The sequence below is a fragment of the Corythoichthys intestinalis genome, chromosome 13 (assembly GCF_030265065.1).
Source record: "Corythoichthys intestinalis isolate RoL2023-P3 chromosome 13, ASM3026506v1, whole genome shotgun sequence".
NCBI classification, from domain to species: domain Eukaryota; kingdom Metazoa; phylum Chordata; class Actinopteri; order Syngnathiformes; family Syngnathidae; genus Corythoichthys; species Corythoichthys intestinalis.
The window spans coordinates 20,237,514-20,252,603 of record NC_080407.1 but is presented as its reverse complement, the minus strand read 5'-3'; the positions used below and the strand labels follow the sequence as shown (position 1 = coordinate 20,252,603).

The 15,090-nt window shown below is 41.4% G+C and overlaps 1 protein-coding gene across 1 annotated transcript in view; it reads left to right on the top strand.

Annotated features, from left to right (window-relative positions):
- Positions 1–8,984: 8,984 nt before the first annotated feature.
- The window catches only part of LOC130927862 (gastrula zinc finger protein XlCGF57.1-like), a 32,047-nt gene continuing 25,941 nt past the window's right edge, over positions 8,985–15,090 (top strand). Inside the window, exon 1 of the mRNA XM_057853959.1 lies at positions 8,985–9,290. Coding sequence (XP_057709942.1) covers positions 9,251–9,290 — 40 coding nt within the window. The 5' untranslated portion in view covers positions 8,985–9,250. The remainder of the gene's footprint in view (positions 9,291–15,090) is intronic.

Here is a 15,090-nt window from a genome sequence, read left to right as displayed (position 1 = left end):
CGCACCCCAAATTTACTTGTAAAATCTAGGGAAAATTAATGTACCCGTGTATAACGCACACCCTAATTTTAGCACATATAAATAGAATAATACAAGAAAACAGAGCTCGTGTACATATACAGAAATGTCATTTTAATGACTGGTGAAACACAGCACAAGCATAGCACATTGGTAGTTCAAAACATTACCGTAAACTGACAATATGCACGGTAATAATATGATCTGACAACTTCTCCATCATACCAGAATCCAGGAGAAAACAAAACAGATGTGACTTTTCTTTTAAAGGCTGCTGTATAACTTGCTCCTTTCATCATGATGAATAAATGTTTCTTCCATGGGTTGATACGGTAAAATAAAAGTGGAGACTGAAGTCTGAAATCAGAACGAGCGCATCGCTGTTTACTAACAAGAGGAACTATTGTTATTTGAGTTTGAGTTTCCCGAGGGACAGATAAAATTGACGGACACAGGAAGGCTGTGTTGTGTTACGGTTGGTATGGTCCGAGTTGCAATAAACGTTGACTCAAATGAGTTCAAGAAACAAAATTCTGTGTGTTATGAAGAGTGAAAAAAGCAGAATTTAACACAGACGAAATCATTCGACCAATCAGAGTGAAGTATTACTGAAACAAAATGGTGTCATGTACTGTAATGGTCGGCAACGGATACGTTTTCTTCAACACAACATGGCCGTGTAAATTTAAAAAATCGGGTCTTTATGTATAAATATTATATATATTTCTGTCTCCATCCCTGTACCTGTGTGTAATGCGCACCATGATTTTACAAGTTGATTTTTTTTTGGGGGGGGGGTCATATTCGGGAAATTTCGGTATGTTGTATTCTACTTGAGTTGCTTTAAAGACCAAATGTGAAGCTTCTCGGTAAGATGCCACGGCGGTGTGTGGCGATGTATTGTTCTCAATCTAAAAAAAAGTTGTACAGTGCCTTGCAAAAGTATTCGGCCCCCTTGAATCTTGCAACCTTTCGCCACATTTCAGGCTTCAAACATAAAGATATGAAATTTAATTTTTTTGTCAAGAATCAACAACTAGTGGGACACAATCGTGAAGTGGAACAATATTTATTGGATAATTTAAACTTTTTTAACAAATAAAAAACTGAAAAGTGGGGCGTGCAATATTATTCGGCCCCTTTACTTTCAGTGCAGCAAACTCACTCCAGAAGTTCAGTGAGGATCTCTGAATGATCCAATGTTGTCCTAAATGACCGATGATGATAAATAGAATCCACCTGTGTGTAATCAAGTCTCCGTATAAATGCACCTGCTCTGTGATAGTCTCAGGGTTCTGTTTAAAGTGCAGAGAGCATTATGAAAACCAAGGAACACACCAGGGAGGTCCGAGATACTGTTGTGCAAGTCCATATTAAGCGGCGCGTAACATTACCCGCCTACATTAGCCGTCTAACAACTAATCCGGGTAAAAGGCATACTAGTGTAGCCGACATGTGGTATAGACCCCACTCACCAACGTCACACAATGACGTGTCGCTGTTTTGTGCCGCCATATTGTCCGTCATTGTGTGTCCGTATTCTCAATGGTCTCAATTTATCGTGCAATTTATAATGCAATTCATGGAAGCCCCGGTGCTTTCAGACGCTGTAAACTCATTGGATATGTTGCATAAAAGGCGTTATGCGGAAAAGCTTCGTTCGATCCACTCGCCAGATCCATATTTGATGCCTAAATCGATATTTTTCAACCCGCTGTCTTCGCCGTCTCTGCCTGACATCTGCTACCCTGATATCTACAACTATCTTGTCCACAGAAACTCAGACTATTCTCACGAAGCTTTGAAAGACTTTAAGAGCAGCACTCAAAGCAACATTACCCCGTGTGACCTTTTACTTCCAATTTTCTAAAATGGCGACAATCAATAAAAAAAAAAAGTTGACTGCGATGGCTGACGCTTCAAGGATAGGTGGATATTGGACTATTTCTTCAATAAAATACACAACAACTGTGTCTGCCTCATTTGCAAAGAGACAGTCGCTGTTTTCAAAGAGTTCGATGTGACACACAGAAGGGCTTGCTAAAATTTGTTTAAATATATTGTTCTACGTAAATCAGCCAAGGTAGCCCCCCACATTTTTACCACACCAAATCTGACCCCCTTTGCAAAAAGTTTGGACACCCCTGTTTAACTGATGATCCTTAGACGAAGCCAGCTTCTTTCACTTGTTACCAGCTAAATATGATTCAAAAAATAATGATGGTCTATAGACCCCACTCACATGACGTCACAACCACACCTCCGCGCCATATTGTCCGTCAGCTCGTCGTGTTTATGCATTACCGCTACGTAAATTCCTCTTATTATGGCGTGTTTTCCTGCTCGTTAACATTAATAATCAAAATGGTGAAGGTGTGTGTGGCGGTTGGTTGCAGTAACAGAGAAGATAGACGGAGAGACTTGAAGTTCTACCGTATTCCAAGAGACCCGGAGAGGAGAGCGAGATGGACTGCTGCAATTCGACGAGAAAACTGGGTACCAAACGATCACTACAGATTATGTCGTAGTCATTTGATATCTGGTAAGATGCATTTAATATATATTTAAAGGGTTTTGGGCTGACAACCACAATTAAGATCATTGCGAGGCTAATCGCCGACAACATACAGTTTCAAATTCAAGATGTTTATTTCTTCCACCATCATTATTTTTTAAATAATATTTACCTGGTAACAAGTGTAAGAAGCTGGCCTCCTCTACGGATCATCAGTTAAACAGGCATGTCCAAACGTTTTGCAAAGGGGGCCAGATTTGGTGTGGTAAAAATGTGGGGGGCAACCTGGGCTCATTTACATAGAACAATACATTTAAAGAAATTTTAGCAAGCCCTTCTGTGTGTTACATTTGCTTTATTATTATTATTTTTAATTGAATGAGTCGGCCTGTCGCAACCCAATGTGAGAAGCGACAGGATGTGAGTGGCGCATGCGCAGTAGTGTAGCTACTCACTAGTGCGCCACGTCGACATCTAACTGCAAATGCGCGCCGCCACCTGGTCAACAGCTATGGGGTTATATTGCTGACACTATTCTGAGCGAGCAATAATGGAAATTGAGCAAAAATAACTGAGCACAAAAAACTGTATTGAGCGAGCAGTTAAAGATTTAAAGCGAGCAATCGTAGATTTTGAGCACAGAAAATAATATTGAGCAAAACAAAATCTACTCTGTGCCGCTCAATTCCCCCCTCCTGCTCTCGCTACGTATATCGACTCCGCTCAATTAACCCCTCCTGCTCTCGCTCCGTATCTCAACTCCTCTGCTCGTCGGTTTCTTTTCTCTGCGCGCTGAGTTGAGCACATGCGTCACCAACGTGTCACGAAGCCAACCAATCAGAGAGCTGGCGGTATTTAGAAAAGACACCGACGAGCAGAGGAGTCGAGATTAGAGATGGGCGATACAGGTGATTTTGGATTCGAGCCGATACCAAGTAATACCAAGGCCAAATATTGCGATCCCAATCCGATATCGAAACCGGAAGTTCAAAATATATTATATATGTATGTATATATATATATGTACATATATATATATATATGTATATATATATATATATATATATATATATATATATATATATATATAGACAACCCTGCAGTGTTCTCAGCCATTCTGATGACATCTAATGTACAACTACATCAAGCACTCAAAAACTATTAAGTCTCTTTGTGTCAAATATGCTTTGCAATGGAAAACCTGCTGCTTTAACGAGCAAAGCAGTTTCCCTCAAACTCACAAATCAATCCATCAACAACAAACTGATTAGTCAGTCTCACTCTTTAACCATGACCCTTAAATTCATATGCACAGAACATTTCCCTGCTACACTATTTGATCAAATTTTACTCTACCTAAATTAAATATTTTTTATCTAATTAAAGAACGAATTAATAGTACCATGTTACCGCCCTCAAAATGGTAGATCACTAAAAAAAAATCCAATAATCAAGTCACTTTCCGTTTTTGAATTTTATTTTACTAACACAATTTTCAAACAGATTTTGAAAAAAAAAAATAGTAAAAATAAATAAATTTTAAAAAACCATCTTGAAATAATTGAAACAGACCTTTAACAAAATACAAATAAGTAGCAACAAAACATAAGAAATCAAGCATTTAATTGTTTGTAACATAAAAAACATATGGGAAAACATTTCATGAAAAAATAAAAATATGAAACATAAATTCACAAGAAATAATAAGAAATGAATAAGAAATAATAAAAAGGTTAAAGCTGTAGTATGAACTAATTTCTTCACATGCCAAATAGGGTCACAAGTAAAGTAATTAAACATTGTCCACCAAATAAAGCATGAAAAAATAATTTATATGTTGTATATTTGACAAAATAATCGCGTTTCCGAAGTTCGAGCCTGAAAGGGGACGAACCCGGAAGTGATACGTCACACCGGGAACAGCGATGGGAGCGCTCCATACGGCCGCCCTACAAAGCCCTTCAAACAATGCTTCAAACAGCGATATAAGTGATAGATCAAGCGCAAGTGAGGAGACCCAAGTTTTTGAAAAGTTGGAGGAAGAAGAGGAGCTTGGAATTTTATGTTGGATCTAACATGTATTAGCCAGACGCCAATCAGAATGCAAACAATGTGCCTAGACTACCTGACATGGAATGGAGACAAGACCCATCGAGATTACAACATTGGTAAGATATAGGCTGTTGTTATTTTCATGATTTGAAGATGCAGGCATCTGCACATAATTTTATGTTTTTGTCTATCTGATGACATTGTTAAAAAAAATAATAATGAGACTTCATGTTCATTTTGGAAGATCCGGCAGCTCTCGTGCATATAAAATAATAATATAAAAACGTTGGGGGGAAAGAAGGAGATGAGTCTTCGATGGCTTTCTCCACTTTATTGTGGCAACAATAAGAAAACAAAATAATAGCGGACTGCCGCCACATTCGACCGCGAAGTTTTGCTTCTCGCCGATCTCCTCCTCGCCTCCCACTCCACCGTCTCTTAAACGGATTGTGCATAGTGTCTTGTTATGAGCTTTTTGTTTACAAATGTATCGAACACACGACGCGCTGACAACCTTGTCTCTTTATAAACACATGGAGCAGTTCTTATGGAAAAGTTAGAACACAGCTCGGCACAGCTCTCGGCAGGAATTGGCGTCTAATAGCGTGAGGAAATGTAGTTTTTTCACACAAGCGAACAGATTACAAAGCACCACTTCAGTGTTGTCCCGAGACTACATTTCCCATGATTCACTGCGTGACCTGCGCGCTCGCTGATTCGCTGCGAGATTGACTCAATGGCTATGCTAAACCAACACGCTATTTGTCATCTGTCACCTGTCAGCGGCTCTCATAAAACAGAAACTAGAAGCCTATCATGCTATCACCGTGAACGCTGAACCGTCCAAAAGCAATGCAATGCTTGAAGCATGAAGGTAGAAATACATAATACAAATACAAATAAATGTGCACAAACTCAATGGCAGTGTGTGTCTCTTACAGCAACGTGACCGTGAATTACCGCGATGCCGACCCGTTTCTATGCACATCCACACCAGTTTCCCGATTGACAGTGGATTAACCCTTTCGGACACGATCGTAGATGACGCACAATTTAAACACGCTTAACCTAGCGAACGCAACAACAACTATGATCGGGGATTGCCACGAATTAACTTTCGGCTAACGTCGCTAGCTTATACTGTTCAATTCCACAACAGTAGGCAGCTATGCTTTGACAAAGTCCTCAGTCATCTATCCTACTTTTTGGAAAAACCTTGATCATAAGCAGACCGGTTAAGGAAGCAGGCATCTTCGAAGTGTTTGCAGCAGAGAACACTACTCGATGATGGCGTGAAATTAATTCGCTTCGTGCGAACGAAAGATGTCCATTTACGTGCCCTGCTATCCTTTGGCCACTCATACAACTTTTCGTTTGAGCGAGAACAAAACATCGCCACACACCGCTTTGGCATCTTACCGAGAAGCAACGCAACAAACAATACTGTTCTATGGTGGACTTCCCTCGCACGTCTAGGTGTGACGTCATTTCCGAAGATTGCCGAAGAAAAGCATTTCGTTGTCAAGGGCGTTGCTATGGGTTAAACAAAGAATCTGGAAGGGTTGCGTTAAAAAAAATAATGAAAATATGCTTATAATTGTTTAGCCATTGATATTATTCAAAAACATGGTTGGCCAACCTTACTTCAAAGTTCCCCTTTAAGTAAGAAATTAGGCGTGAGAAGGGCGGAGGAAAAGCATGCTGTTCGACACAGGATAGGGACGTGAATGGGGGCGGGAGCACACGCCGGTGCACTGCTTAAGTGTGTGCACTGCTTACATGCGTGTAGAATGCGAAAGGGAAAAGTAGTACAAAAAGTGTGCACAAAAATACACCCAAAAATTGACAAACAAAATATAAAATATTAATTCCATATATCGATACTTTTGCTTAGGGATCGATACCTAAAATTTAATACACTGGATCGAAGTATAGCTATTTCGGTATCGATCCGTCCAACAACTCAGCGCGCAGAGAAAGGAAACCGACGAGCAGAGGAGTTGAGATACGGAGCGAAAGCAGGAGGGGGGAATTGAGCGCACAGAGTAGATTTTGTTTGCTTAATATTATTTTCTGTGCTCAAAATCTACGATTGCTCGCTTAATATAGTTTTTTGTGCTCGAAATCTAGGTTATTTTTGCTCAATTTCCATTATTGCTCGCTCAGAATAGTGTCAGCCGGGGCGGACTGGGACTAAAAAGCAGCCCTGGACTTTGACTCAGCCCAGCCCATAAGAATCGTTATACGAAGGGAAACACAGACCCCATAGGGGGGTCCGGGAACATGCCCCTCCCGGGAGAATTTTTTTTTTTTTTTTTACATTTTATTGTAAAATGCACCAATTTCGTGCACTTTGAGAGAAAAATGAAGAAAATGTGTCTAGACTGTGACTGTCTGACTACGGGCGCTCAAAGTACTGCAAGGCTGAACTGGAGTTGGATTCATTTTCTGTACTAGCTCTATGATCAACCTGAATAAACAAATGAAAGAATTTATTTTTCAAAGCAAGTTTTACGTATCCAATTGGTTATAATATATCTTTAAAGATCTCTGTCTATAAAATGACTTCATTGTTTATGCCATAATTCAGTGGTCTCCAAACTATTCCACATAGGGCTGCGGCGGGCGCAGGATTTCATTCCAACAAAACAAGACAAAACCTCTGCACCAATCTGGGGTCTTACAAGTGTAATCAGTTGATTGCAGTCAGGTGCTGCTTGTTTTAGCAGAAACTTCATTGGTTAAACTGTCGGTACTCGATCGGTTAAAACAAAAACCAGGCCCCACAGCGGCCCTTGAGGACCGGTTTGGAGACCCCTGCCATAATTAATCTTGCCATACAAATAATAAATTTCAATGAAAATACAATACACATTTCAAGACAAATCCTGTATACATAAACTTCATTGGAAAGTATTAACCAGAAAACAAAACGATATATAAATGATTAATAATGTATATAACATCAATTTAACTACCTAAACTTTAAAGTAAAACCATTCATTTTATTAATATTTTGTTATATTTCTTCTGAATTAATATTGCTATGCTGCGTGTGCATACATTGTTTTACGGCTAAAATATTTTTTCTTAGGAGAGGGATAGTAGGACTAGCATACTGTAACTTGACACGATTGCAAACGGGTACATCGACTAGCTGGCACTAACCCTTTAATTGTCATTTATTTGATTTAAAATGTAACTACCTGATGGATAACAATTGCCAGTTTACAGAGCAAGTAACCCTCTTCATCCCAATTTACTTGCCCTGCGCTTGTCTGGGGAACTTCCAACAGTTTATCGTTGCCCCCTCCCTCTTCTTTTCTCTCTCCCAGCACCGTCTGCACGTCAGAGCGGCTGCAGCTCCCTCTCACCATCGCCGGGAGCTGAGCTGTTGTTACCCGACGTGGCCGTTGCAGCCAGACTGCTGCTTGCGAAAATATTTGTCGATTTATGACATTTTAATGCTTCACTCTCCAGTTTCTTTAATTTTTTCTCTCTAACCTTCTCCGCGCCACCCTGCTCTTTTCAGTTTTTTTGCCACCACCATCCATATTGTGCATTAACACTCGTCGCTATTTTGCTTCCACAAGGAAGGAACCAATGAAGGCTACTCTGTGCTTTCGTCGTTCCTAGTCTATCAGATTGGCGGTGAAAAGCCAGGCGCATTGCTGCTACCTGTCGGATTGGATGCGAACTGTAGATAATCAGAGGATAGGGGGGATAAAAACAGTGATGCATAATGAATGGCGGCCGCCGGCCGTCCAGGGCACCGGCCGTTCTGTGATCCTCCAGAACCCACAGATTACCAGTCCGCCCCTGCCGGGAGCTGAGCTGTTGTTACCCGACGTGGCCGTTGCAGCCAGACTGCTGCTTGCGAAAATATTTGTCGATTTATGACATTTTAATGCTTCACTCTCCAGTTTCTTTAATTTTTTCTCTCTAACCTTCTCCGCGCCACCCTGCTCTTTTCAGTTTTTTTGCCACCACCATCCATATTGTGCATTAACACTCGTCGCTATTTTGCTTCCACAAGGAAGGAACCAATGAAGGCTACTCTGTGCTTTCGTCGTTCCTAGTCTATCAGATTGGCGGTGAAAAGCCAGGCGCATTGCTGCCACCTGTCGGATTGGATGCGAACTGTAGATAATCAGAGGATAGGGGGGATAAAAACAGTGATGCATAATGAATGGCGGCCGCCGGCCGTCCAGGGCACCGGCCGTTCTGTGATCCTCCAGAACCCACAGATTACCAGTCCGCCCCTGGTGTCAGCACGTTCCTGTTTCACATTGGACAATGAAAAGTTGTTTTGTTGAGAAAAAAAAAGTGTGTATCGGACAGCTGGGAGCTAGAGGGCGTGGCAGGCCGTGGAAGCGAGCGTCATGCGCCATGACGTAGAGGACTGCACTGGCTGGAGGAGGAGCTGCAGTCCGATTGCTTTGGAAAACTAGTGCTTGCTTGGAAACAATCCATTTTTCATTAGCCCCACAATGTAATGTAATCGACTAAAAGGTGGCGGAAATTTTTGGACACGCCAAGAATCCGTTCAATCTCGCTTCTGCTTCGAATCGTTTGGGTGCCCGTTGAAACTTCGAGGCCTGCTTAGGTTAGCCTAGCGTAGCTTAGCCGCTAACAAAGCGAACAAACAACGCGCCTGGGTTCGACATGTCGCCGAGCAAGCAAACATCACGTGCCAAAATGTCAGGTGAGTCAGTTGACTTTTGACATTACAATACGAATGTTTAAAGCAGTGTCGTTCCTGATCAATTTGGTACCCTGAGCAACATTTTTGCTTCTGCCCCCCTCGGCAACATTCACAACAAATATTTTAACATTCACTATCACACTGCACTTCTATCTCCCCTGGCAGTTTGTGTGTGGGAAGGTTTTGGACTTGGTGCTGATGTGGATAAGTTGGCTGTAAAAAAAAATGGCCTGGAATTTACAGAAGTGGAAGGAACATATTTCAGAAGAGCATCTACAAAGAGGAAAAGTGGGATGTTACATTGTATTAGTCAGCTGTTGATTTTGAAACCAAGCAGCCTACTGTACCTGGCTCTATCAGGTGTAGGATCCATCCACTAATTCTGACGGGCGAGGTTGCAAATTAAAGTAAATTCATGAAGCCCTCCAACTACACAGGACCCTCCAATAATAATGAAATAATATTTGATAACAAATAAATGTTTTTTTTTTTTACATGAATGAAATTGTCATTTTATTGAATTAATGACACATTTATTAACAAATGTTTGTATTTAAATCCATGGCACTTGTAGTCCCCCATACCACAGGACTGAAATTATTAATTGCATATTTGATGGTGTATTTATTCAACCTTGGCCCCTTTAGGCAAGGCAAATTTATTTGAATAGCACAATTGAAAACGAGGTAAAGGTGTGTCACATCACATGAAAATCAGCAAGACACAATTTTAGTCTACCATACACTTTAGGGCTGCAGCTATCCAATATTTTAGTAATCGAGTATTCGAATTAAAGTTCTATAGATTAATCGACTAATCAGATGCAAACATTACAAAACTTTTTTTTTTTTTTTAGGTGAAGAGCAATTAGAAATATACAAAAGAAAACGATACATTTCACCTAATATTGAACCATTTTCAGACAATGAGTTTATTTTCTATGTACATTGTTGAAAAAGTCAACAATTGCATCTCAGATGTGACTAGAAAAACTTTTTTTTTTTGTAGGTGAAGAGCAATTATAAATATACATGAGAAAACAATACATTTCACCTAACATTGAACCATTTTCAATGTTTTTATTTTCAATTTACATTGTTTGAAAAAGTCAACAATTGCATCTCAGATGTCACTAGAAAAAAAAAAAATTACTGCTTTCCCTCAAAAATATTCTAGATCGAATAAAATATATATATGTTTCTTACCTAAAAATGTCATTACTACGGTGGCCGAGAGGTGTCAGGTGAAATGCAAAGTCCAAACACTTTGCAAATAGAAAAAAAAAACAAACCCAAATTGCAAACGCTTTGCAAAAGAAAAAAGCACGAACCCCAATTGCCACAACAGGACAGCAAATGGCTCGTAGCACAAATGCAAATTCCCACAACACTATTCCCAATTCCTAACGCGCGATTGCAAATTGGCAAAAGCACGAATCCCAACTCATAAAACGCAACAGCAAATAGCTCGGAGCACAACTCCAAAATCACGCAACACAACGGCAAGTGGATGACCCGGAAGTTAAAAAAAAAAAAAAAAAAAAAGACGACACTTCATGAAGTTGCCCGCCCCCCATCAGACGCAAATTTATATAATAATGATGTTAATCGTTTGTGCTGCAACGGTTTTGTAGAAACAGTATTATGCTTTTATTGAGATATTAATTACGAGTGGGGACGTCACTCGTAGCTTTTTCTTAGCTTAGCTCCCGCGGCTAATGGAGCGTACCAACTCTCTCGATAACAGAGGGGTGTCCTAATGACTAGCACGATCATAACACAAATTCGGGTCCATTTTGCAGTAAATTGGGGGCTTGAGATACCAATTTCGAGTGCTGACATCATTTACTGAAAAATGGTTCCGAAGTGGTGCCATTCGTTTGTGTTACGTTCGTGCTAGCTAGTTTTTAGGAAACCCCTGTTATTGAGAGAGTTGGTACGCTCCATTAGCCGCGGGAGCTAAGCTAAGAAAAAGCTACGTGCGTGAGACTCCACTTCTTTTCACAGATGTTTATTGGTCAACAACACGCCGTGGTATTTAGAGTTCAGACATACAAAATAAGGAAAATCTATATTAAACACTGTAAATGTTAGCATTGCTACAAGAAGGCTAATGGGGAAAGAGGACAACTTACTTTAGCCTGCTATAAAGCATTGGCAGTCTTCTCCAAAACGCAAACTTACGGTTAATAGGTGACACTTCAAACATGAAAAATCACTAGTTAATAGCATTTGCAAATGAGAAAAATGAAAAACATTGAATAATGACACTACATCCAATGACAAAAAGAGCTTTTTTTTTGCGGAGTGTGAAGCTTCCTGTTAGCGGTTTAGTGAACGTACTTTCGGTGAACATTTCAAATTAAAAGCACGTCATGTTCGTCGTATAAATTAACGATTTCTGGAGTTAATACCTCATACTTCATAATTCAGACACTAACTACACTAAAAATCTTTTGCACTAGTTCAGGAGTCCCCAACCTTTTTTGCACCACGGACCGGTGTTATTTGGGTCTTTTTTTTTCCACGGACCGGTGTTCTGACAAATTTTGCAACCCATCAAAAATTGCAACGATGCGCTTCTGCGCATGCGCGTAACGTTAAACATAGCCGCAAAATGCACAAATGCAGCGATTCCAAAGTAAATAGTACAAACTTTCTTGGAAGAAAGGAATATTAACTTACGTTTGATCATGGAAGGACTTGTAGAAAAGTTCTCCTCAGATACATCCTGCCATGTAAGCTGCACACAACAACTGCCCACCGCTCTCACCATTAACGACTTCGACTTGTTGTTAAGCATTAATTAAGAAGCCCGCTTCACAAAGATACGATGTTGGATATTGTAGCAAGGTTTTCAATGCTCTCGTAGCGATGTCAGGATATTCCAGAATGACTTTAATCCAGGACCTCGGTAGAGTTGTCTCAAATGTACGTTTAATAAGGTCGGCGTCCTTTGCGATCTCTACAAGTTGATCTTCCTGTTGCACATACATGCTCGAATCACTCGATTTATTCACAAACGGGTCACGAATCCACACCTTCGCACTTCGTGGGTCTTCGAGGTTGTAGGCTCGTCAGGTGTTTATTATTTTATTATTTCTGTGCGGCCCGGTAGCAAATGCGCCACGGACCGGCAGTCGTCCGCGGCCCGGCAGATGGGGACCCCTGCACTAACCCCTCCACCACGGTAAGGTGACGGTTCCCGGAGGTTTTTTTCTTTGAGTTTTTAAAAAAAAAAAAAAATTGGGGGGGTATTTCTTTGATGCAAATCAGAGGTGCCACTTGCTGTATTATGTGGAGAGGAAGTTATCATGAATAACGGCAACACCTGTAACCAGTGAGCATGTATCAGTCTGAATCAGACCATTTGGAGTCACTCCTTTCTGGATAATCAGATTCAGATGACTCCACCCTCCTCTGTGCAACATCATCCTCCTCAACATTCTCTCTCTCAACTTCCTTTGTGTGGGGAGAGCAGGCCGAGTATGGCGGACAGGACAACAATGACCACCGACTTACAACCATTTCCGAGTGGCAACTGGTGGTTCTTCAGTGCTGGATGGCGCACTAGAAACGCCAAGTAGTTGGTTCGGAGGCAGTGTTGGCGTAAGCTGTCTGCATCAGGAGGGAGACGGATAAAATATTTTCTTATCATGGTCTTCCATTTGAAAGCACGGGCTTCAGACATGGTGTTACTCTTCCTGTCTCCATAGATTACTTGCCTTGTAAATGCAAACAGCTCTTGTTCTACCTCCACTTCAAAGTGAAGACTGGCTCCACACCGTGAGAGTTGCTGCCGTGCTACAGCGTTCTTTGCCACCTTCTCATACACTGATGATTTCCCTTTGCCATAGAAACCCAAGTTGGCATCACAACCGGTAAAACAGTGTAGCTGCACAATGTAGTGGGCCATTTCTTCTGTCAGCATGCTGGAAAAGAGGACTGTCTCTATATCCCTTTTGATGCAAAGCATGCCAGGGAGCTGCTGTGAGATGACTGATGCGGCAATGTATACATTGGTTTCAGCTGCATCAATAACAACAGGGCCACTATAACCTGACTGCCATAGACCAGTATAAATAGTGAAGAGTATGGTGTCAGCTTCAGACTGCTCAAAGCCGTAGTCATTCATCGGTTGTTGTGTTGTCAAGTTTGTCCACTTTGGGCCAACAGAGTAGATGATTTCCGCATTCACATTCTGTGCCAGGTCAGAGAGGTGGCTGCATATTTGTTTTTGCATTTTTGTGTGCTCATGTACATCCTGGATTTTCTGCTCCTTCTGTGGAAGAAGATCTAGCCACTGCAGAAACATCCAGTTACAGCGATGTTCAGTACCCCCCCTGTCAAGGTGTCATTTTGAAAGTCATCATTGTCAATGATACTGGTACTTGGTTCTCCTTCGCAATGTCATCAGGACACACAGAACGCTGTTCAATATCATGCAAGGTCCAGCTATCACACAAGAGAAGCACGTCATGGTAGCTGATCCCCATGCCCAACTTGTAGTAGCAGTCAACAAGCTCCTTGCTGCGAGTCAAACCATGAAGGGTGATGGAGATATTGATGGCCGTTGCGGTGGGTCGTTTTATGGCATACTGCGTGATGAGAGAGGTGAGGGAATGTGTGCATGGAGTCAGATGTATCTCCTTCCTCCCCCGTAAAGCAGATAGCAACTGCAGAAAGAGAGGTGAGAGCGCTTCCTCATCGTCTAGTTCTTTAACCCTTGGAGTTTTACAGATTTTATATAATCCATGATCCGCTCAGCCACATTGTGCACCAGCTGCTCATTACTGACGCTAATGGAGTATAGTGCAGCTTCAACATATGACTCACCTCCAGACTTGTCATCGACTAGGGCACTCTGGTTCCTCTGTGAGCGTGAATGGAAACCAATCTTTTCCGGAGTCAGAATATCTTTGATGTAAAATGATTTAACCCCAGATGTTGGGAATCCAAAATGAGAAATTAAAGAGCTGTAGTCTTGGAGGAGGCTCTGCAGTGACCTTAACTCATGTTCCTCATAAATAATTTTTGTCACGTGATTAAAAAATATAGTCTGTGCCTCACTTAGAGTAAGATTGTGCATTTTCTCGTATTTTGTCACATATTTCATCCAACATGTGTAATGATAGTGGATCTCAAGTGCATAGAGCTGATCAGCTGCAGAATCGATGAGGCAGTTGATTCTGTCCCGCATTGCCTGATCTTCCAGGGCCACTGTATGGTTCTTGAAAGCTGCTCATGCCTTATCATAGGAAATCAGACTCAACTTTGTGGCTGGGTGCTTTGAGGACTCTGGCCTACAACACCAGATACATTTTGTTTTATAATGTATCTGCCCAAGACTTGATCGCACTCATTTGGCGTGTGGATCTGCAGCTGTGGGGCATTCATCTAATATAGAAGACGACTGAGATGGGCATTCATTAGTCTCTTGTTTTCTCTGTCTTGTTTTGGCTTGTTCCAGTTTTTTAGCGTTAAATAGCGTTAACCTTGCCTGGTACACCAGACTCACAGCTGTTCCAGCTTTTGAGTCTGGCCACCATTCAGCGGATGCAATTTCCTGGGCGGAGCAAGCCACAGCAAACAGACAGCGGAGTGGACCAATCAGCGACGGGCAGACGTGACGTGAGTAAAACGACGAGGGCAGGATGAGGGACTTGCGCGCGAAAAGAAAACATACGAGGAGAGCGGAGTTTATTCGACATGGCTAGCGCAAGACAGACTGTTGTCAATGACTCGTGTCGATGTGTTTTGGGTAATTTAAAACTGATTTTACCGTGGATTGGAACATATTC